Source organism: Hirundo rustica, chromosome 3 (assembly GCF_015227805.2).
Source record: "Hirundo rustica isolate bHirRus1 chromosome 3, bHirRus1.pri.v3, whole genome shotgun sequence".
Taxonomy (NCBI): domain Eukaryota; kingdom Metazoa; phylum Chordata; class Aves; order Passeriformes; family Hirundinidae; genus Hirundo; species Hirundo rustica.
Window position 1 is genome coordinate 58,505,279 of NC_053452.1, and position 22,877 is coordinate 58,528,155.

The window sequence follows — 22,877 nt, forward strand, 5'->3', positions numbered from 1 at the left end:
TATTGTTTGATGGTTTCTGAGCGCTGTCCTCATTATCCTACCACTTTCCAATGGCTAGGTTAAGTGGCTGTGCTTGTAGGATAGGAAGAAACTTGCTTTTCCCTAGTCTCAGGGAGTGATGGAGAGATGGGGAACCTGCAAGGCTCAGTATGGGCATGTAATGATTCATAGAGCATGGTGTGTGAACAGGCTTCTTGTATTTTGACAAGCAGGTACCTGGTGGGGCCAGGAGTGACCTGCACAGCCAGAGTTATGCCTGGCTCCTACGGCAGTGTCCAGAGTTCATCTGCCACCTGGTGCCAGAGTCTCACCAAGCCCTCAGCCTTCTTTCAACAAAATTTACTCTTAATGGCTCATTAAATGCATTTTCAGGACTACAGCAGTTAAACACGGCACCAAAGTAGCGTTCCTGCGCGGTCATGTTTGCCAGGAGGATGCTTTGGGAAGGCAAAGGAGCTCTGCTGTAACCTGTGTGCTGCCGGAGCGCTTGGCAAGAAGCCTAAAGGATGATGGTAGCTCCCGAAACACCTATTGCTGCTCTTACCCACTCCCCTTTCCGCGCCTTGGTCCATCTTTTTTGCACCCGTTCCAGGAAAAGTCGACCCAGTCTCTGGAGGCCGGCATTTCCTGAAACCATTTTTCCACGTGGAAAAGTTAAAAGATGATCCCCCGAGTCGGGGCGGTGTTTTTTGCACTGTTTTGTGAGACGCGAGTACCACGCAGGCGGCCTTCCCTGGGGGGGCGGCGCAGCCGGCGGCAGCGGGAGCAGCCCCGTGCTCGGCGCTTCCGCCTGCCGCCGCCGGCCGGGCGGAATTCCCGCCCCCGCTTCCGCGGGAAGCGCCGCCCCTCGCGCATGGCGGCGTCCGGGTGTCCCTGAGCCGAGGGAGGGCAGTGGCGGCCGCCCGGGGCTGTGGCGGGCCCGGCTCCCCATGGCGCTGAGCAGCCGCCTGCAGCTGGCGGCCGGCGGGCTCCGTGCAGCCGGTAAGCGCAGGGCTCGCCGTGCCCGCCCTTCCCGTGCTGCCGGGGGCATCCGGCGGACGGGTGTCTTTGACAGTGCTGCTGTGCCTGCCAAGGATGAAGGGCTTATACCGTGTTGTTTGGTAGCGCTTGTCTCTGGTTCCTCGTGTACTTCGCTTTCAGCGTTTTGTAAAGATTTGGTCCTAGGGATCTCCTAGTCACGCGTGAGTTTATATTTTATATACGAGTTTAGAAACGGCGTTAGTATATTGCAGTTCACCTCATAAATCGGGGAAGCAGTCTGAGGTCTTGTCATTCATCTGTTCAGTGCCTAAAAAAATAAAAGCAACACGATTCTGCCCTGCTGACTTCTGTAAGCTATGTCATTCTGTACTGTAGCCATTCTATTGTCTGCACTACATGATTTTTTAAATCTTTGGTGTTTTTTATCTGCTCTCCCCACCAAGGTCTTCGTTTAGCATCAACTACAGCCAGACTCAAAACTGAGACTGAAGTGGACACGAGTGAAAATGAGGTTGTTGCCCCAAACTTCACTAACAGAAATCCTCGGAACTTGGAGCAGATGGCCCTGGCTAGGAAGGAGCGTGGCTGGAAGACAACGTGGCCAAAGCGTGACTTCTGGCACAGGTGAGTGAGGAAGTTACTGCCGGAAATGAAGACTCCAAAAGAAAAAAAAAAAAACCAAAAACAAACCCCATAAACCCACATACAAAATGTGTATTTTGGGTTCCTGAACCAGTTATCACATTAGTGTTTCTTAATCAGCAGGCAGCTTCTGTGTACAGAGAACAGTGGACTAGTGGCATGTGAAAGCATATGTGGTCAAGATTTTTCTGTTTATTGTTAAGGCAACAGTAATGTTACTTAAGTAACAGCTTTTTAACTCAGGATTCTCTCACTCCTATGCTTGCCATGCTTCATGGTTTTATTTCAGGTACCGTAATAGTCTGGGGTTGTTTTATGTTTGTGGATTTTGGTTTTTTTTAATTTACTTGTCCTCTGGAAAATAAGTTTATTTTAAGATGGCATTTCGAAGTCTTTATTTTGTTTTTGTGAGGAGAACCCCATCCAGTTTGTTCTTACCAAGAAAGCTGATACCGTCTCAGTGCAATAAGAAATACTTGCTCCTAATAAATATTTTGCTGTTTGTGTGGAGGCTTATGAGGTACTTTCTGACCACTTGCAGATGTCAGCAGGTCGTTACTTGCTGTGTCAGCACAAGCCTTTAAGGGACTGCATAGTGACCCTAAAGTTTAATTTCTGTTGGAGCAGTTCCTCTCATATGTATATGCTCCACACTGTGCAGGTGTACAATGCTTGGTTTGGAGGGAGTGCTGGCCCTGAGTAACTGATGAGAAGTTGCTCTTGGAATTTCATTCTTCTGATCTTGTAATAGGAGTTGTGTGAGTTGACACAGGCAGGCGGCTGGAACAACCACAAAACTACAGCTGAAATGCAAAGAGTACACTTATTTCATTACCGTGCTAACTAGAGGATCTCAAAGCAACACCCAGGCAGAGACACCCAGGCTTAGTCTGTGCAGGGGATGAGCCTGCTGTTGGCATCCATTTATTAAGGGCATTTAGGTTTACCATCATACTGTGATCTCCCCTGTGCTTTTTATGATCTGAGCTTTGATCTTCTGTCTGTCAAAACAGGGAGCTCAAGCACACCCATGAGAGAGCCTCCAAGGCTCTTCAAACACCTGTGTTATCTCTACACAGAGATTCTACTTCTCAAAACAGACAGAGGATAAACAGCAGTAGGCATAATACATGAGGTTTCCCCACAGTGTTATTCTCCAGGCCTTGGCATTCCCAGCTGCAAGGTCACTTGAGCAAATCCTCCTCACCATTCTTCCGCTTTAACGCTTTCCTCCCAACATGAGTCTGATTTTGTGTCTTAAGAAGCAAAACATAATACAATACAATATAATATTTAATTTCAGTTCATAAAGGGAGTAATTTAAGTGTTTGACTGTGTTCTGTGGAAAAGATGTTATAATCCCGTTATTTCTTTCCTGCACTCAGATTACGGCTTGAGCGGACACAGCATTACGTAGAAGCCTTTGTCGAGCGCACCAATGGGGATGTTGTGGTATCTGCCTCTACGCGAGAGTGGGCCATAAAGAGACACTTGTACAGTCCCAAGGGAGTAGCCGCATGTAAAAACCTTGGCCGCGTAATGGCACAGCGCTGTTTGGAAGCAGGAATCAACTTTGTGAACTTTAAAGCCATTATCCCCTGGGAACGCCATTGTGACTCGGTAAGTACCTATCTCTTTATTCCTTTGGCCCTTTCCGCCTTTCTAGGCATTAATTTTACTTCTCTTCACCACTAATTTTCTTATGTGGCTTCATAATCCCTCCTTGCAACACTCAGAAGAGCAGCTTTGACAAGCTGCAGTTCCTGGTATTATGCTTCTGTGAGGCTGTTAACCTCTGCCCCTCCATGTAACATGTCCCCACTGATATTTAAGTGCTGCTAGATTTTTTTTTTTGTATTTATTTGTGTCTATCTTCTAAACAAGATTCAGGAGTTTGAGAAAGCTATGGAGGAGGGTGGTGTCGTTCTGCGTGAGCCACGAAGAATCTACCGGTAAAATGGAGACTGTTGGGAAGACTTTCCAAGGAACAAGGATCACTTCTTCAGGTTTTTGTACTGACACAGAGGAGGTCCAGAGTTGGAAAAAGTTGGAATTTGTCATCTTATAATAAAATATTTTCAAATGGATAGAAGTCTGTCATATTCTTTATTCTAAAATTATCGACACCTTTAATGCTAGAATAAATTGACCATAGTTCAGCTTGACAGAATTTATTAATAATTCAATGTTTAAAAAAAATTTTTTTTTTTAATGTTTGATTTTGTTTGTTCCAGCCTGAACTCTGGAAATGCTTTGATATTTGATCCCTGTACACTGCCAGTCTAGCAAAGTGTAGTCTTTACATGAATGTTTAGAACTGTGATAAAGTAATGTGCAAATCTTGGTGAAAAGATTAAACTCCCCCAACTCATCTTTGAAACTTTCTTGCAATCCTGAGATTCTAACTGCTTAACCACATGGATAGGTTTAGGAGGGAAGCTGCACAAATGTGTGCTGTAGGGAATAAGAAGCCCCATTCTCCCCTTGTGTCTGCTTGCTGCTTGGCACATGCTGGTGCTGTCAGTGTCTCTGCCTGATGCCTCGGCAGAGCTCCCGAGTGGGACCAGGCTGTGAAATCCCCACTGTAGGTGTATTGGAGCTCCTCTGACAGGCAATTGCAGGGAGGCCGGCCTGGTCGGGGCAACTCCTGTACCTGTGTCCCGGTGCTGTATCTGCTCCCTCGCGTTTGTGGCCTCTGGGGCAGGAGAAGGGAACGCCAAGGGTCTGTGCCGGGGTTCGGCTGTGTGCAGGGTGAGCCCGGCCCGGTTCTGGCATCTGTACTAAATCCTCAGTGTTCAGCTGACATAATGGGAAAAAAAGCACTTATTTTAGTGGATTTTTACGTAGTTGGTTGTTCATAGTAATAACAACTCTCAGATAGTGACGGCCTCTGTGCGATCTGTATTTCCGGCAGACGCGCAGCAGGAGCTGCCCCTGCGCTCCCTGGGAGCGCGGGCTGTGCCGGGCGGCTTCGCAGCCTCTCCAGTTTCCAGGCTAAACCGCCCTTTGGTGACAGGGCCTGTCCTTTGTTACCCTCGAAGCTCCCGCGGCGCTCCCTTTCCCATCCCTGACCGGGGCTGGGGTCCGCCCCGTGGGGCAGCGCCGGGCACGCAGGCGCGCCGGGCCGGGCCGGGCCGGGCCGGGCCGGGCCGGGCCGCGGGAGGGCGGCCATGGAGGTGGGCGCGGAGAGCTTTGCCTGGCGCCTGCCGCGCCTCAGGCGCCGCGTCCTCCGTGCCGCCTTCGTGGGTGAGCCTCGGGGGCGTCTCGTCCGGCCCCAGTGCTGCCCTCGGTCCCCGCCCGGCCGCAGGGACCCGGGCACTGAGGGGTACTGCAGCCGACAATGGCGCTGCCGCGCCCAGAACAGCGGGCGCTGAGGCGCGGGATTCAAACACACAGCAGAGGCTGGAAAGGGAACCCCGGCTGCGGTGCTGGCCTCGGCTCGGCGGGCTGGGGGCCGGGACTGTCAGGGGTTCGGGGTGGGGGCACGAACACAGCGCCGGGTAAAGCAGGCCCCTCCTGAGGGGAGGTGTGCAGCTGGAGTGTAAGGCCCACAGCTTTTTCTCTTGAGATTGCTTCCTGTGGTTTGACAAAGGTTACTGTGAAGAGAAGTGTTTGAGAGGTCCGCGTTCTGGCGCTGGTGAGGTGCATGCCTCAAATTTCAGATTCTCTTGCGTTCTTTCCACCTCAACAGCCCTTGATATGGAGTTTACTGGTTTGCATTCAACTTCCCTACAAAACAACGAGCCCAGGTAAAACTGTTGGAGTTGAAATGTGAGGGAGACTTGTTGCTCTAGCCCTGTGAGAACAGCCTGTGCATGGCGACCCTTCATGTATCTGCTCTCCTTTCCCCAATTCTGCTTTTGTTCCCAGCCTGTTTGACTCCCCTGCCGAGCGGTATGTGAAGGCCAGGCACAGTGTTCAGCGCTTCGCTCTCGTTCAGCTTGGTAAGTGCTGCTCTGACAAGGAAAGTGATCTTCCGAGGTCGTACAGGTAACTGGCTTTTTGCTAACAGCTGGGTCCTGCAGGTGGCTCTGGCCTTAATTCACTCATTCCAGAGACGTTTGCTTGTTGAGGTTTTTTTTCCTCCTTCTGATGTTTAACACAATCAGCTTTTTAATAAATAATATGAAGTCAAGTGGGCTATATAGTTTTTAATGGTCTAAAGTTGACCATATTTGAAGGTCACAGTTAAAAATACAAGGCTTTTAAATCAGAGGATGCAAGCAAGAAGTATATGACGGCAGCTCCTGTTCAAATCTGTGTTATTTGATACAGTGCATTATGAGTAAGGGGACTATGAGGAAAATGAAGGCTGCTGTTTCTGTTATTCCTAAAATAACAAATCAGCATGAGAAAGGGCCTCTGGAGGAGGGCTGCTGACAGTTAAGAACCAGTAAGGAGTCAGGAAGCCAGCTCGAAAACAATTTGAAGTATTGTTCAAAGTCTTGGGATATGTAAGATCTTTTAGGGACTAAGAGAAGAGAAAAGTTTCAGTCCTTGGTGGTGCCCAACTTGTTCCAAACATTATGGTGGTGTAATTGGACCCAGACTCGTCTGTGTATGCACAGTCAGAGACTCATCACCATCTCACCTCTTGCCCATTGCTCAGTCTATTTGTTAATTCAGATTTGACTCCTTTTCCCACATAGCAGTGAGAACTTGTCCTGTTCAGCTCTCAGGAATCCAGGGAGTGGCCTGGCAATTGCTGCTAGGATTGGCACAGTGACATTCCTGAATGGAAAGCATGTATTTCTTGAGGGGTTCCTCACATCCCTCATCTAAATCTGCGCACTATCTGTAGACACCCAGCTAAGTGCTGCCATCTCAATAGAGGTTTCTTTCTTGTAGGGCTGGCTATATTCTCAAAAGAAAATTCAAACAAGTAAGTAAAAAAACAGTTTTCTGTTACAATGAGGATAGTGCAGTAGAGATTTTATGTGTAATTCCCTTTGGGGAATTACACATGTGTAATACCTTTTCTTGTAAATATCTTCTAGAGATATTTTTCTTTTCATTTTAGGTATCTGGTGCATTCATACAACTTTTTTCTCTTCCCCTCAACACTGGGAATAAAGGATGTCGAATTCACCCTCTCTGCATCTAGTATTCAGTTCCTGTCTCATTATGGCTTTGACTACAACAAGGTATGCAATCTCTGCCAGAAGTGCAGAATAGAGATAATCTGTGCAACTGCGGAAGAAGTCAGATTAGTATCCCTAAATGTTACATTTCTGGGGTAAATGGTGTCTTCCTAAGGTGTGGATGCATCTTGCAGTTTGTTATCAGCAGGGGTAGCGAGTGCTGTTTTTTCTGAACTTGTGTAAAGGCAATAATCACATCCTCGGCAGCCTCAGACAGATTCTTCTGCCTCAATAAAAACCCCAAAAACCTATCTCTGGTGAGCCAAGGTTTTACTAAACAGACCCTGGTGGATGTCTTTACTATCCATGAAGGTGCAGAAGTATCAGTTTACCAGCATCCTATGTATTGCCACATTTTCCATAAAGTTCAGACTCTGTCATCCCGTAAGAGTACTGTTTGGCAATTCTGGGCAGGAAGCATCTGACTTCTTGAGTATTGGAAACATCTTATTAAAGGAAAGGTAAAAAGAAGAGCAAAAAAATTGATTACAGTTGGCAAATACCCTTTTCTTTCCTCTACGCTTGTTGGATTACCTACAGTTTGTTTGTCCTGACTAACCTGCTAATTCTCTAATGTGCTGTGAGAAGATCCAGGGGAATGTAACCAACCTGGCGTTTTCTCCCCCCTCAGTTCCTCAAAGATGGAATCCCATACATGAATGAGGTACAGGAGAAGATCCTTAGGCAGCGCCTCTTAGCAGGCACCTGGAAAGTCTGCAGGTGAGCACTTCTGAGAGAGGTGTCTCCTCAGTACTGTGTTCATGGCTCAGCTTCACTCATTTCATTTTGGTCTGAACACCTCACTGCCAGCTGTTCCAGCCTGCCTTGGTGTATGAAAGAAGATTGAGATCACAGGATATTATGTGGAGAATGTGGTGCCTGTTGGGAAATGAGGCTTTTGCATTCCTACAGCAAGGCACAAGGCTTCACCTGTGAAGAGTATTTCTCACACTGCCTCTTCCCCGTCATCCAGCACTAGTAATGCAGACAGGGATGTCCTGAAGAAAGCTATTGATGAAGTGACCTCTTGGATAGCTGCAGCAAAAGAAGAGGATACTATGATTCTGCAGGATCTGAATGGTATGAAGCAGTGCCTCTCTTAGACATTTGTGGGCTTCATAATTTCTTGTGAACCTCTGGGGCAATAACTGTCGTTTCTTCTGTTAAATTGCTTTATTGAGAAAGCGTCAGTGCCCATCCTGCCTTTCCAACTCTTTACCCCAGTTTATATTTTCGCTTCTGTCAGGAGTTCATCTCTGGGCTCTGCTTTTCTGCTCTGTTGGGGTGGTGGGTCTTTCTGAAGTGGATGCTTGGAGCATGCTTTGTGGTATTCGACTTCCATTTTGTGCTTCTTCTGAGCAGCACCTGGAGAATTTGTAGTTACTCTGAATCAGGATAATGTTCTACATGTTTTAAATCCTGGTTGATCTGGTTTTTTTTTTTATTTTTTTCCCGTCCTTTCAGAGTTTAGTCCCTCTCGTGGAGCAACAGGGAGCCCCATGGAGACATATATATGCCGATGGGAATAAACAGGCCACTTAGCCCTTGTTAGGTTTTGGGAGCACTACAGCAGAGCTAAGGAACTTCTGTGCTGACTTGAGGAACAGGGAATTTTTTCAGAGAATAATTTGTAGATTTACTCACAGAACCCAAAACTTAATCTTCTAGGTCGGGGAATAAAATATAGAAAAGGTTCGGAAAAACAGAGTATTCGTCTGTTGACTTTTTTTGCAGAGTGTGCAGTAGGAGGGATGGAGACTGTGCTGTGCTTTTTATCTGCTCTGTCAGCTAGGTATGATACTGAAATTTTAATAAGTCTGGCACTGGTCAGCACCTGTGATAAGAAAGACATTTATTTAAGTAAGCAAGAGGACTGATTCAGGTGTCTCTTTTAATGCTGTTCAGAAGAGGACTGGGTTAGTTCCTTATCAGCTGTGTGGGAAAATGCATTGGTACCCTTTGTGTGCTTGGCTTCTGGATCTCTTGCTCTGAAACTGAAACTGTCCAAAACCAGAGAGTGTATTTTTCAGAGTAGTAGCCTTCCTTCCGCTTCAGTTAATCTTTTCCATTCCTTCATGTCCTTACAAAAGCTCATTTGCCTGAATTTTTCACTGTGATTTTTTTTTTAATGTTTTGTTTATTTCTCTGGGTTTGTGGTTGTTGTTTTGGGGTTTTGTGTGTGTCTGTGTCTGTGTTTTTTGTTGGTTTTGTTTTCGTTCTGCTGTCCTTGTGTACAGTAATGTACCAGGATCATATGTTGAGGAATATTTTCTATACATTGGGGGAGAAACATGTGGTCAGTCCATCTGTCTAGAAGAATGATGTTTTCCTTAATAGGCATGTGTGCATATCTGAAGCTTGCTTTTTTTTTTTTTTTTTTTTTTTTTTCCTTCCCCCTTTTTTTTTTGTGCGTGTGTGTTTGTGTCATAGGCTACCATATGCTTGACATTCAGCTGGTTCTGAGGCAGGCTCTCGAAAATGTTTGGACAGAGCCTCTTGGAGACAAGAAGGTGAGTTGGAAATATGGACCTTGTGAAAAGAGGATTTCTATCTGGGCAGGCAGGAATATCATTCTTGTAGGGACTCTGAAATGTTGCTTGTAATTTTAAGGATACAGTCAAGGAGGAGGAGAAGACAATGACAAAGGAAATGTTGATTGTGGGATCCTAGGAAAAGGGATACAGAAAATGGAGCAACTTTGGTTTCTGTTTGTCCTGTAGCCTTAAAATCCCTTTAAATGGAAATGCTTGTCCTTGGGGCACTAATGGATGCACCCTGTGTCTTCAGACTTTATGAAGTCCCTCCTTCAATACCTCCACAAGAATGTACAGTTTTCGCATATTCTGTTGTTTTCCTTTGCTGACTTCAGCCATGAAATTGCTTTGAAAATATTTACTGTGTGATTTGCTGTTTTGTTATTCACTACTGGTATTTTACATTCAGTGCACTATTTTCTGTATTAAAACGAAGGTTGTGGACTTCTCAAACTATGGGTATGAGTATGATATCAATCAGTTGCTTAGAATTAGCTTGCAGAAGTCTTTTTTTTCTGCATCAGTCCTACTTTGTTCTGATAACCAGTGTCCCCCAGAATGTCAGACTTACCCAGCCTTCTCGTCTGAAGCATTGCCGTTGGGGACTCAGCTTGTATGATTGCTGTTTGTTTCTGCGTTTTTCGTACCATCAACTTACCATATTGGTATCAAGTTAAATTGAATTAGGTTAATTTGTGCTCAAAAAAACCCTTTGGTAGGAATCATCCTCTTAAGTAGAGAAGCAAAATTAAGACTCACTTTGAGCAGGCCTGTTTAGTTACTGGAGCACTGATCTCCATAAAGAAGCAAGACAGTTCCAAGGCCCCAGGGGATGCAGTTTTTCTGTCCTTCAGTGCCTTGAAGCTGAACTTGACCTCAGCATTACTGAACCCCAATAAGCAATGTACATACAATTGACATGGGAGGCTGAGATACTCAGTGGCTGTTCCTTTCAGGTAATGGTGAAAAAAGTGAGTCCAGAGCATCGTCAGCTTCTGGAGAACACTTCTTACGACCACTGTCAGAAAAAACTCATTCTCCTGTCTGCCCGGGGCTTCACCAACCTCTTCCAGATACTTGTTAAAGCCAAGAAGGTAAAATGCCTTAACCTGACTCTCACTTTCCATCTCTTTTTAATTTTGTTGTGTTGAATGCAATATTAAAAATCCTGGTGTTACAGTTTGAGTCACCATCTAAGAAAGCTGAACAGATTCTGGCCTTTTGAGCGAGCTGTGCTTTTCAGCTTGCAACAGCCCAGTTTATTGGACCATGTGGACCACTGGTCTGACTTTGTGTGGAAATTCTTAGGTTCTGTATGCAGCTTATCAAATGGATTTTGGCTTTAGAGGACTATGGGTGGTGTGCAGCAAAGATTGTCCCTGCCCTTGTGAGTGAGCATATAAATCTGATCGCTGTTCGGCGATCAGGCTGGAACCCTGTTCGGCTGAACTGAGGATCCATCTAGGTCTACTGAAAACAGAATGCTGCTGAGACAGTTCCCTCTCTAAGAGTCCACAAGTCTGATTTCCTGCAGGCAGTAGTCCTCCTGTGAGCCTTGCAGCCTGAATGGCTCCTGTGTGAGCGTGTGTGGATGTTGCCTGCCGGAGGGAAGGGTTACAGCCATTGAGTGTGCCTGTGTTTATCTCTGAGCTCTCTTCAGAAATGTGCTCCAATGGGCTGTTATGTTTATATTCCTCCCATAGCCCCTGGTGGGACACAACATGCTTTTGGACCTTATGCATCTTCATGACAAGTTCTACAGGCCCCTCCCAGGTACTGCTGTGCGTAGCTGCTGTCCCGGGCTGCTGCCCTTGCACCGGGGGTGGAACAGGAGGTGCGGTGGCCATTTGCCACCACGGACACCTGCAGGGCTTAGCAAGCAGCAGGGCTGGTTGCCTCTTCTGAGTTCTAAATGCTGGAGAGGGCATCGTTGCCTGCTGTCACTTCTCTTTCCTAATTACATTGTGATTCCATTGGATTTTCCCCAGTTTCCTGATGCCTTTCTCCACATGTGCTTTGCTTTCAGAAAGCTATGAGGAGTTCAAAAGGAACATTCACAACCTGTTTCCTGTCATCATAGACACCAAGACTGTAACAAAATATGTGCAAAAGGTGAGATGCACAGGTTTTTTTGCTTTAAGTTCAAACTTGTGTTTCACCCAAGAGAGGGGTTACCTGTCCTCGGTGCCCTGTGATAATAACAGAACTGCAACCAGTTCTCAGTGTTGCCTTGGAAAGTTCCAGTTTTAGATCTCATTTAACAAATTGGCAGTGCATGTAACTGAACTCACCGTAAGGTCTGTTGTGGTTGGTTTTCTAATACATTTTTCTTCTATAGAAATGTCTGTTTCCTCGAGTATCCAGTCTTTTGGAGACATATGCAGTTTTGTGCAGGTAAGTGCTGGCCAATAGAGCTTTCAGCAATCCCTGTCTTCTTTGCAAAGATATTTCACAGTCAGCCATTTCCCATGTTCATACTTTCCCTCCTCTCAAATGTTTTTCAGTTGGATCTTTGTCTTTCAAAATTTAAGAGCAAAGGATTTTCACATCTTTCTTATAAAGGAATTGTAGTAAATTATTTGTTCTGAGTCACTTCTCACATTGAATAGCCATTTTTTCATTGGTCACAAATTTGGTTTGCATACAGCTGTGGACGCAGCTCGAGAGTTATTTTGTTTATGTCATGTTATGAAATGAGTACGATTCAGTTCTTGGTGAAAATAACATCCTAATTTCAAATGCCTGTCCTAAGAGAGGGCTGCACTGAGCCCAAAGCAGAAACTGAAGACATTGTTCAAATGGAGCACGTGAGTAGATTTTGTATCTCATGAGCTTAGTCATGATGTGGTAGGAGACTTATTTCACACTTCTTTTGTGAGTTAATTTTTTCCTTGTCAATTTTGCTAAGGAAAGGAAAATTTTGCCTGTTTCCCATTACCCCCTAGTCCCAAGAAGGAGATGCAAAATGAATACATTTTTAAAAACAGTACTGGGATTCTGAGGGTTTGTTTATTAGCAATTTCAGACTGCATATTCTGCTTGATTGTTCTTTCTTTTATTTCAGTCATTCCAGGGGTATTTGTTTATCCTTCAGAGTTCCTGATTCAAATAGAACCATCTAGTCAACCTCTTTCCCTGCAGTTTTAGTTCTGCTTTTTTTTTTTTTTTTTTTTTTGCTATTCAATTAGAACAGATTTGCTGCTTACAAGTTTTGAGTGAGGGAAGAGACTAAGGAAGTATTTAGGAGTTAGTTTTCAGGAAGAAAACTGATAGATATTACTCAAGTAAGAATTTTGGCCTTATCCTAGAGGCCTACTAAAGTTCATTTTAAAGTCTCCAGTAGCTTTTTCTGAAATTAAACTACAGGTCTTTAGAGAACAGTAACTTTTCCCTAACATGCTGAGGAAAGACAAAAAGTCTTACATTATCTACTTGTCTTCTGCAGCAACCTAAATTCCAAAGGTCCACCATGCCCTGTTATAACTCTTGCAAGTGGCTGCTCGAGATACGGTATGTTCTTAAGCAAATCTTCACAGTCAGATAGATCAAGAAAGGCTTTTGTACTCCATGGGTGAACACATGTAAAGCATTAGAGAATTGCAGTGGGTCTGCTGAATTTGCCCAGAGCTGCTAATACACATTTTTGTCCAGACCCAAAGCCTGGGCTCCCAAGATGTGTGTTCTGCATGTCCCTGGTAGCTGCTGAGGGTCATGCAGGGCAGGTTTGCCTCATGCTGCCAGTACAGACAGTATTTACACTATGTTGGGCTGAACTGAACCTGACTTGGGCCATGAAGAATCAAGAACCCTTGGAAGGGGCAAGGGGAGGTGGGAAACAGCCACCCTAGGGGAAGTAGAAGGAGCTCATAGCAAAGTAGCAGGAGCTCGGTGGCTGGTGTGCAGGGTTAGTGATGCCTGTGCAGGAGGTTGTGGCCAGGACATGGTGTGATACTGGCTGCGAAGCAGATGTTTTCTGGCTTCTCCTGGCAGCGTCTTGTCCTGCAGCACAGGGCCTCCTGTGTTTTGAAATGGTTCCCAAACCATCAGTAACATAGATGACAAAGTTTGGTTTGGACTTTCATAGAAGTTAAAATTTTAATGTGCATCTTGCTAAGCTTTTCAGACATTCATGTAACTGCTGCTTCTTTTTTGGTGGTGTTTTGAAATGCATGCTAGAGGCACAGACTTTTTACTGAGTGTAAAGTTTTCAGGGTGAGGAAGGAAACAGAGTTGAGAGAGGAGGGGGGAGGGAACCTCCAGATTAGTGGATTTTATGAGTTAGGATTCTGCAATGTAATAGTTTTCACAGCATGCTAGATGTGTTTCACTTCTTCTTGGGTTTTTTGGACACTTACAGCTGAGAAGAAATTTCCTCACGAGGCAGGCTATGATGCATTTCTCTGTGGTTCAGGTAAAATGCTTCTTAAAAACTCCTTCAGATATTGTATTGGGGTTTGGCAATCTTTTCCTTCTCTCTAGATCTATTTGATGCTAAGAAATATTTGTTTATATACAGTCTGTTGCTCTTAGTAACTTAGCTGCACTTCAATGCATTTTTGCTTTCTATGTATCTAGCTATGTTTCTCTAGCTTTCTTCTAATGCCGCCTCATTATTCCTTTCTAGTTCTTCTGATGTCAGCTCATTTGCTACTGTGCAGATCCACAGAGTGAGTAATGTTTAAGTGTTGACTGAAAATTGCAATACATGGGATGTTTTCCTATGGAAAACAGTGCTCTGTTTGCTCTGGCTGACTTTTTGTTTCACAGGCAGGCCTTCCTTTTGGACAAAAGAAAGTGTTATTGGAAATGTCATGGTCTAATTAGATTTTTATTTTATAAATCTGAAAGTAGTAGTTTTATGTCAAAGCTGACATTTTAAAAATGAAATCGGGGCCATGTGATGGCTCAGAGGTTGGGAAATGACATTGTGACTTCTTTATTCTTGAACAAGCTCTCTCAAGTTCAGTTCACTTGGATAAGGGTCAAATAATTTTCCATTAGTTTCCATTTTTGAAATCTCTGTGAATCAGTGCCTTCAGTTAAGTTCCCTTTTCTTGCAGCTTTTTGACTTCTTTAGGAAGATACTAAGATCTAAAAGATCTATTCTGTCACTAGTTGAAGAGCTTGACACTGTGTAGCAGTGCAGCACTGGGGAAAAAAACCTTTGTTCTCTTTTGTTTTCTGCTTTAGTGATGCAGTGGAGGCCGATCCTTCTTTCTCGCGGTATCTCACCGTGTTAGCTGAGCACGTGAACAAAGTGAATTTCATCCGAGGGGGTGTTCCAAGCATTGTGCGTATGAATTGCAGGTCTGTGACCTGTTTGTGGGGTGCGTAGGTCAGTAGCCTACTTGATAGCTTCCTTAGAAGAGAGGAATCCACTGGTGCTGGGGCTCGCCTTGGCAGAAATTGTCGTCATACAAGTGATGCAATGGGCCTTTTAAAATGGCCAAAGAGTTGAACTTCTGCTTTGCAGAATGCATTCGTGCTGTTATTCCGTAAGATGGCATTAGCCATATTACATTGCTGTTTCTCGGGTAGTTTCTCCATGGTAGTCGTGACAGTTTGCTTTTATGATGATATTTAGATGAATCTCGGGGAAAAAAAAAAAAAAAAAAAAAAATTACACCAACAGCAGTATTATACAACCAGTCATTTATTTGTCATGTTCTGCGTATTTTCTGATTATATTAATAGTGTCTGTATAGTATTTCAGAGACAAATTCAGATTTGTCTCAATATTGTACATTTTCCAGAATTTTTCTGGGGAAGATGCTCCTTGCCGTCATCCTCCTGCCTTGGTTGTTCATGTCCGAGGCTGGCCAGAGCTGACTGAGAGACAGATTTACCAAGAGTTTAAAGCTCATTGTCGCTTTGACGTCAGACGGCTTTCAAAGAACCAGTTCATTCTGCTCTCCAATAAATACAAGCAGTTAAGTGATCAGAAAAATCTTAATTTTCAGTCCTTTCTTCCTCCGATCCAGGCCTCTGTCCCACCCTCTGTCTGCTGTGAGCGAAATTCTTGCCCTGAGCTGTGGGGCGCTGTAAGCAGCCCGCGGGCTGAGCTCATGCCATGCTTTCATTGCAGCGTCAGGCTCGTCCTGCGGGATTACAGGCACCACCCTCACCTGCAGGTCTCCGTCTATCGCCACTGGAGGCACTCGCCGAGCGTGAACTGCCTGCTGCAGTGAGTTGCTGGAGCACGGGAATGGGGCGGGGGCAGGCTTTCCTTTCAGGTCCGGGGCCCTGGCACAGCAGCAGCCTGCCACGTGTTTGCAGTGTCCTCCTGCCAGCCCCCGGGAGGAACAGGGGACTCAGGTTTGCTTCCTAAGTGGCTGCTCGTGAGCTGATTTCAGCCCTGGGCAACTGGACTTTATTCTCACTCGTGGTTAACCCGTTGATAGCACAAAACTACCTATGTGCTGTCACAGCAGAGAGGTGGTAATCTGAATGAGTGTAGCACCAGCTCTAATAAGCTTGATGAGAAGGAGGCAGAATCTCAGGTGTGGGATGGATGTGGGTTTTTATCTACAGCTGAGTTGAAAGATTGGTAGTGGGAGAGAATTCCAGATTCAAAGTGCACTTCTCCTGTGGGGTGGTGACAAGGGAGGCTCATGAAGAGTGAGTTTTTGCCTTGACATGGTTTGGAAAAGAATCTAAGGGCTTAATAAACACAGTATTAAGCCGTAAATATAACTAACCTAAGAACATTTTATTTTTCTTGTCTCTTAGAATCTCTGGTATTGTGGCACTGTGGTCTCTCTTGGCCTTTGTGCTTGGAGGAGCTCGTAGCTGTTGACTCTAAAGGACTACAGATGAGATGAGGGGAACGCTGATCTTATTTCTTGTGTTTGTCTGTTTTGTTTTGTTTCATTCAATAAAATATGATGAAAAATGAACAAAGACACCCCCAAAACTATGATTATTGTTTGAATTGTTTTCTTGGAAATGTGTTTTTTAAAGGGGGTGTGGTGGTTTTCAATTTGTGGTATTTTGTAATCTGCTCAAAGCATCATCTCCTCCTGAAGGGGGAGATGATTGTTTCAATACCTGATTTGGTACTGTGTAGGTTCTTCACAGCTCTTCAGACCCTCAGTTTGTTCCCAGTGCCGGTGCTTGCTGCATAAAACACATTTCTGATTAAGTTTGGGAAGTTATGAAATGAAAGATGCTATTTTTAGCTTCAGTTGTAAAGCAGGGAAAACATCACTGTTTACCAAATGAAAATGGGTAGAGTTGATGGAGAAACCACACTTGGGGCTCATGACAGATTCTGGGGAATAGTAAATAATTTGCAGTGCTGTCAGTGCAGTCTCATGCACTGGTGTTTTCAGTGGCAGTGTAGCTGAAGTTTGACACAGGTAAGTGGAATTTATCAGGTTCCAGTTTGTGGAGTATACAGAGGTCAGGTGGGTCAGCACCCATTTCTGTTTGCTTCTAGTGTACAGTATGTGAACAGTCCTTTATCCAAGGTAGCATGATATCTACTGCTTTGTGGATCAGTTTCTCTTGATATAGCTGGAATATTTGTCAATCCAGGGAATTTGGTCTTCAGAGATTTCTCTTACTAATCTCCTTCTTTTCTTAAAAATAACCTGTTGATCCAGAGCTGCCATATAATGGTTCCTAGATGTCATTAGTCAAACTTAATTGGATGGGGGCCATGCTGCTCTAATAGGCAGAATCTGCCTTTAATGGACTGTACGGTGGGAGTTGCTGCAGGGGACCTTAAGGCAGCAGCACAGCGCTGCGGTGTGCCTGAGGATCACGTGCTCTCTGCTGCTGAGGGTCCGCTGCTCTGCTGCTCTTGAGGGGAGAAGGGCAGCACATCTTCAGATGTGGTTCTCGAGTTCTGCACAGCTGGTGGTTTACACCTCTTGTTTCATAAACAAGCTCCTACAAGACAAGTAACTGACTTCTTGATGATCTTTTTTATAACCCTTCAGTGATGGGGTTGTCTGTCAGTGCTCCTTCAAGTACCAGTGTGTCTCCCTGCTTATTCTGTAATCCTAGTTGGTCTTCTAGCATCATTAGACACCCCCCTTGTGTCAAGGAGGGCACAGACTCTTTGTGTTGTGTAGGTTTAGGAAGATTTTCTCTGGGTGTTATATACAGTAGCATGTGTTTTCACATGAAAACAACTCTTCTTGGCTTATCATCTGGGAAACATAATATCCTTGTTCTCTGGGGTCTGGATTCAGCTAGCTATTTAAATGTGGGGAGACAAAGCCTCACTTATATTTAATCTTTACAGTCTGGGGATCATGAAGATGCAGGTGCTGTTATCCATGAGAAACCTAGCAGTTTTCTAGGGAACATGCACTTTGAAGGAACAAAGAAATTGTTCTGTTTTTAAATTTTGTTCCTCCCATTTTCTCAGAGTGGCACACAGGCAAATAATGACTTGGTTCCCTATAGTGCTGTTCTCTCTCTTGGTTCACCCTCTAGAGAAGCACATTTCTCCATGAACAAAAGTAGAGATCCTCTCACCCTTTTTGGAGAAATAGCCTATGGGTCTGACCATGTGTTTTCCACTTCCAAGAGACAGACGCTCCTCATGTGGCAACGTGGTGTAGTGGATCAAGAGACTTGATTTTCCTGCTTTAGAGCTGGGAGAAGTAAGTGACAATTGCTGTAGAACTCCCAGATATTCCTAGTATCAATCAGTTAAGTTTACATGCAGAGTAAAAACATGAAGAGATTAGAGTGAGTTTAGTATGTGCTGATCTTCCAAGGAAAGACTTTACAGAAACAAGTTGCCTTCTCTGAATAATCAGGGGTCACTTGCTGCTCAGAGCCTCTTAAAGAGCTCACTGAGATATACTGGCAGTCAGTTCCAATGAAATGTGTTAGCTGGGGGCTAGTCAAACAAATCAGAGCAGAGACATTTGGCCCTGGGAACAGAGCTACAAGTTTTCCTGAGCAGCTGTTGATGAAGACACAATCTTCCTGAATACATCAATCTGGCCATTCCAGCCTAAGCTGTTGCTTTTGCTCCAGACTGGGGAATTCTTACTAATTGAACTTGGAAGTATCCAAAGTATTTCAGGTTATGCCTGTTCCTGCCTGTCTCCTGCAAGGAACAGGAGGTAATTTAGATTCTTGTGAGGCCAGTTCATGGTGGTGCAACCTGACTTGTAACTCTGGCCCTGAAGAGATGCATGTCAGAGCTTCTGAGTTGTTCTGAGGTCTGGCAGTTCAGAAAATCAAACCTGTCTCCCTTAGACAGTGGTAAAACCACAGCAGATTCCCTAGCAGCAGTTACAGCACACCTGCCTCTTAGTGCTGTGAGAAATTGGTGCTTTAGCTGCTAGGCTTGAAAGGATAATTCCAACCCTCAATGGAAAAAAAGTTAAAATTCAAGTTGTGAAGCTGTACGCTAAAAATACAGCCCTGCAAATGGAACACTGCAGATCAGAATATATTTATTTACAAGAACAATTTGATTTTTGATACATTGACTTTTTTTAATGTGTTCAAGATTAAATAAGTGGGTTTTGATATAACATCTTTACTCCAATGAGAAGGCATGGAAAAGGCAGAACTATCTAAACATTCTTTTCTTCTTGCTGCTGCTCATGGCTTCAGTGGTAAATAGGCCAGATTCCCTCTGGCCCTGGAGGACAGGAGAGCAGGATTTACCTCTCTGAAAAGATACTTTTTTCATATAGAAGAAAATTTTGTATAGTTCTGTGTTTTCAAATGGTGTGAATCAACAGTTCATCTTCACAATATGCTTTCATTCAAAAGACATCATAGCACAAAAACTTGGAACGGCGAGGTTGCAGATGTCTTGCTGGATAAATGAAGTGCAACAGCCTGGTGCCAAGTGCCAGCAGTGCTCAGCCCCTTGGCTGGGGGTTCCCTGACAAGCCAGAACAGCTTTGGCTGCATTGCAGCACCACAGCTGGGTGAGAACGTTGTGTGCTGATAAAGCAACTGAAAAGGTTTCCATATACCTTAGACATAGGAAAACCCTGCTGTGCAACTGCTCTGCTAACACATTTTTGTGGCATTCTTTTATATGCAGCAGCAAATCTGACTTTTATTTTCTGGTTTTTATCTCCCTTTTTCCCATGGCTTTTCCCAACAGCCCCTCTCCACTGGTTGCTACAGATTCCAGCACTGGAGAACCCCCCCAGGAAGTCTGAGTGAAGGGGCAGTGCATGAAATGCCATGGGTGTATTTCTTCCAACAACCCTTATGCTTAAGGAAGAGGGGACACAAGGGGCCCTTGGAAGGGGAATGTTGCATCGCCCCAGGCCATCTCTGTAAAGGCCATACAGACCAGTGATGCTGGGGAGAGCCCAGATCTCTGATCCCTTGGTTTGCTGGAGCTGTGGCGTGGCTGACACCTGTGCTGGCCGTGCTGCAGAGCTGTCACCACACATCCCCAGGAGAGCGACCCAGACGAGTGTGTGTCAGTGCTGTGTCACAAAGCTGTGGCTGGGCAGCGGGGAGGGAAGCAGGACCTGTGCTCCCAGAGACAGTTGGGGCTCATGGCACAGAAGATGGCCCAGGATTGCTGTGGTGCACGGACTGCAAGGAGAACGTATGTGGGCGGAAGCCATAAAAAGATTTTTTTCCAGAGGCCTCCGAGGAGCTGTGAGTTTGTTGCAAAGCAGGAGACCATGAAAAGTGGAGAAGAGTTGTAGGAGTCAGGATGCATGGAGGATGAGGGAGAGTTTATGCCCAATGTCTCGCCTCATGCTTGTGGCTTTAACTAGCTTTAATGAAACCAGTGCTTAAGTATTATGGGAGTGCCTTTGGACTTTCCTTCTGGGAAGAATCTTGGCACAGTCCCATCTCTGAGGGGTACCTGGGCTGGGGTTGCTCTCTTTTAAGCACAGACGCAGTATGCAGAAACACTCCCACATGACATTTAGACCCCTGCCCTGCAGCTCGGGCAGGGGAATGAGACTCATATCCTCAGAGAAAGTGGATTCCAGTCCCATCAGTATCCTAACAAGCAGGTGAGTCGTTGAATCCTCTTGGACTTTCTCCCCAGCCAAATGAGCATATAAACAGACAGATGTTTCACCAAAGGTAAGATGAAGATGGGACTCCTGCACCACTTCCTCCCCGGGCGGGACAGCTAAGGACCCCCTCCAGACACAGGAGGAATTGGCACTCAGTCTCCTCTTTACGGAGATGGCTGTGTTAATCCACAGACCTTCTGCAGCCAAGTTTTAAAAGAAAATGGCAACAGCAAGTGTGTTGGCAGAGAGCTTCATGCCAGTGATGTAAGTTAGGCTAGCTTTTAAAATACCTGTGGGATGGAAATCTGTGAAAGATAATAGATACTATGCATGGGAAACACACGGTGCCCTGGCAGAAACACATCCAGTTAAAAAGGAAAATAAAAAAGAGTGCTATTTAAAGCTTAAAGAGGGCTAATTAAACATCACCCAGGCACACGCAGATTAAGGAAGTCCTAAAGTACTTCTGAGTTTGGACCTGGTCCACCCACAAACACTCCTGGAGTTTACCTGGGTTTAGAAGCAGTGGAAGAGTAATCTGCAATCCTCATTTTGAATTTTGAAGTAATGCAAACTATTTGATTTGCCCCATAAAACTTGGCACTAGTGTTAAGAGGTTTGGAGGGTTTAAAGGGGATTTTGGGGGGATTTTGGGGGATTTGGGGGAGGTTTGGGGGGTTTAAAGGGGATTTTTTGGGGTGTTTGGGGGGTTTAAAGGGGAATTTGGGGGATTTTGGAGGGGTTGGTTTGGACAGATCTGCCACATGTTCTGACTTTGCTTGAAAAGTTGCTTCTAGAAATCCCTGCTTTGCCTCCAGCTTTTGCTTAACAAAGGTACAGCTGTCCTAATTTCTCACCATTTAACAGGATGCTTGCTTACCAGTGCAGCCAGCCTAACCAAAACAGGCAGTCCTTCGCTCGCTCTGGAACTCATCTGTCCTGTGCATGAAACATGCACAGCTGACTTTGCCAGTCCTACATAAATGTGAGGATTTGCAAACCCACAGGCTCCCACAGCTGCCTGCAGTGCTCAAAATTTGCCCCCTCCCCTGGGATGCAGGACAGAAGCAGCTTGATGTAATTGTTCCACAGGGCCACTGGGTCATGGGAAGCAGTGCCACAAGAGACATGCTGGGCTCCTGGGCCTCCCTTGGGGTCCTACAGCCTCCAGAAGCTGGGCAGTCTCCATGGGTTGGACTGGGTCTGGCTGCTCAGTGTGAGGAGTCTGGGGACTCTCTGCAGCCAGAGGCACCCCTGTGAGGAGGGATGCTCTTGCTCCACGGCTTGCATTGATGAATGTCCTAAATGCACCACAACTTAAACACAAGAGTAGTGCACGGTGATGGGGGAGCAGAGCCGCACCCAGACCTCTTCCCAATTCCACAGGCACCTATCACTGTACAAGCACTCGTACAGTCTGGCTGGCACCTCTGATTCTACATCTCCTCCTACTGAACTTACCCTCCTTCACCTGCTTGCTTCCAGTGGTGTCACTGCCGAAGGGGGCACCTGGAGGAACAGACAGCGCCTGTCAGGGGCTGCTGGCTCATGGGGGGCTCCAGTCGAGCCGGAGTCAGGGCTGTGCCTTCCCAAAGCACCGCCCCACCCCCTTGCTGCGGGCAGTTCCCAAGGAAGATGTGCTGGCCTGGCAGCTCTTTCTGCGAGTATTTGTGCTAGGGCAGTGGCGTGAGCTCCTGGCACACATGCCAGGATTAGCAGCCTCAGTGCTGGTAGGGCAAGAGAGCCCTGACCCTGAGATTGGCTCCATGGGTCAGAGCACGGTACTGCTAACGCCCAGGCTGGGGGTTCAGTCCATGTACAGCATATTTGAGAGTGGGAGTGGGAGCTTGAGAGTGGGACTTAAGGATCCTTGTGGGCGCCTTCCAACTCAGAATATTCCGTGAATCTGTGAACCCTGGTCCCCCCTTTCTTCCAGTTTTTGGCCCCCACCACATCCCTGGAGAGGCAAGCACAGGAGAGAGATGGACTTTGCTCCTCAGCAGGCAAGAAGGACTCAGAGAAAAAGTTAGATTTGGAAAGAATGGGCAGGAATAGGTGACTGGGAGCTGGAGGTGATGTGAAAGGGTTTGCTGATGATCATCTGCAGGGGAAAACAGGCTTTAGACAGGAGATTTTGGCCCTTCAGCCACACAGGAGTTTCTCCTTGCTGAAGGTTACCACTTCTCTCAGGGTTTGCTCATTCATCCTCTAATCTGCCACATTCACCACAAATTCCACCAGAGCTGGGCAAGGGGGTTGGAGCAGCTGATCCTTCAGTAAGGGTCAGTGTTTCTTTCCTGCTGCTCTCTTTCTGCAACTCTGACGTTTAGAAATGAACGCAGCTTCCTTCTGTAAGTATGGATTTCCCCTGACACCAGCATTTTTCTACTGAGGGGATGGTGCTGGCTCTGTGTTCACAGGTCTTGTTGTCAGGCAGGTGTCCCGGGAAGCTGAATGCAGCCATGGTTGCCCTACTCTGCACCCAGCTCGCCACAGGCACAGGAAGCAGCCCGGAGCCCTCTGTGCTGGAGCTGGCTTCTTGTTGGAGTCCAGGGCATTCCTTTGGTTGCCCTGGAGGGTCAGGGACCTGGGCAGGGGGGTCT

The 22,877-nt window shown here is 45.8% G+C and overlaps 2 protein-coding genes across 4 annotated transcripts; both read left to right on the plus strand.

Moving 5' to 3' along the window:
* Positions 1-844: 844 nt before the first annotated feature.
* MRPL18 (mitochondrial ribosomal protein L18) lies at positions 845-3,715 on the plus strand. The gene is made up of 4 exons (XM_040058119.2): positions 845-981; positions 1,425-1,605; positions 3,009-3,243; positions 3,508-3,715. Exons 1-4 carry the CDS (start codon positions 930-932, stop codon positions 3,577-3,579), a joined length of 540 nt encoding a protein of 179 aa, XP_039914053.1. The 5' UTR covers positions 845-929; the 3' UTR covers positions 3,580-3,715.
* A 1,060-nt stretch (positions 3,716-4,775) lies between these two features.
* On the plus strand, positions 4,776-16,192 carry PNLDC1 (PARN like ribonuclease domain containing exonuclease 1). Of its 3 annotated transcripts, none has more exons than XM_058419826.1 (19): positions 4,776-4,869; positions 5,315-5,372; positions 5,494-5,567; positions 6,472-6,505; positions 6,644-6,767; positions 7,396-7,484; positions 7,738-7,844; positions 9,195-9,274; positions 10,255-10,392; positions 11,002-11,071; positions 11,325-11,410; positions 11,637-11,692; positions 12,744-12,808; positions 13,656-13,709; positions 13,923-13,965; positions 14,489-14,588; positions 15,052-15,227; positions 15,384-15,482; positions 16,028-16,192. In XM_058419826.1, the coding sequence occupies exons 1-19, from the start codon at positions 4,794-4,796 to the stop codon at positions 16,092-16,094; spliced, it is 1,596 nt and encodes a 531-aa protein (XP_058275809.1). In that variant the 5' UTR covers positions 4,776-4,793; the 3' UTR covers positions 16,095-16,192. The 3 variants fall into 3 exon arrangements, 2 of the variants coding, with proteins under 2 accessions (XP_058275809.1, XP_039914883.1); XM_040058949.2 differs by having other exon boundaries at positions 4,777-4,799; XR_005699950.1 differs by lacking the exon at positions 16,028-16,192 and having other exon boundaries at positions 14,489-14,605.
* The last annotated feature ends 6,685 nt before the right edge of the window (positions 16,193-22,877 follow it).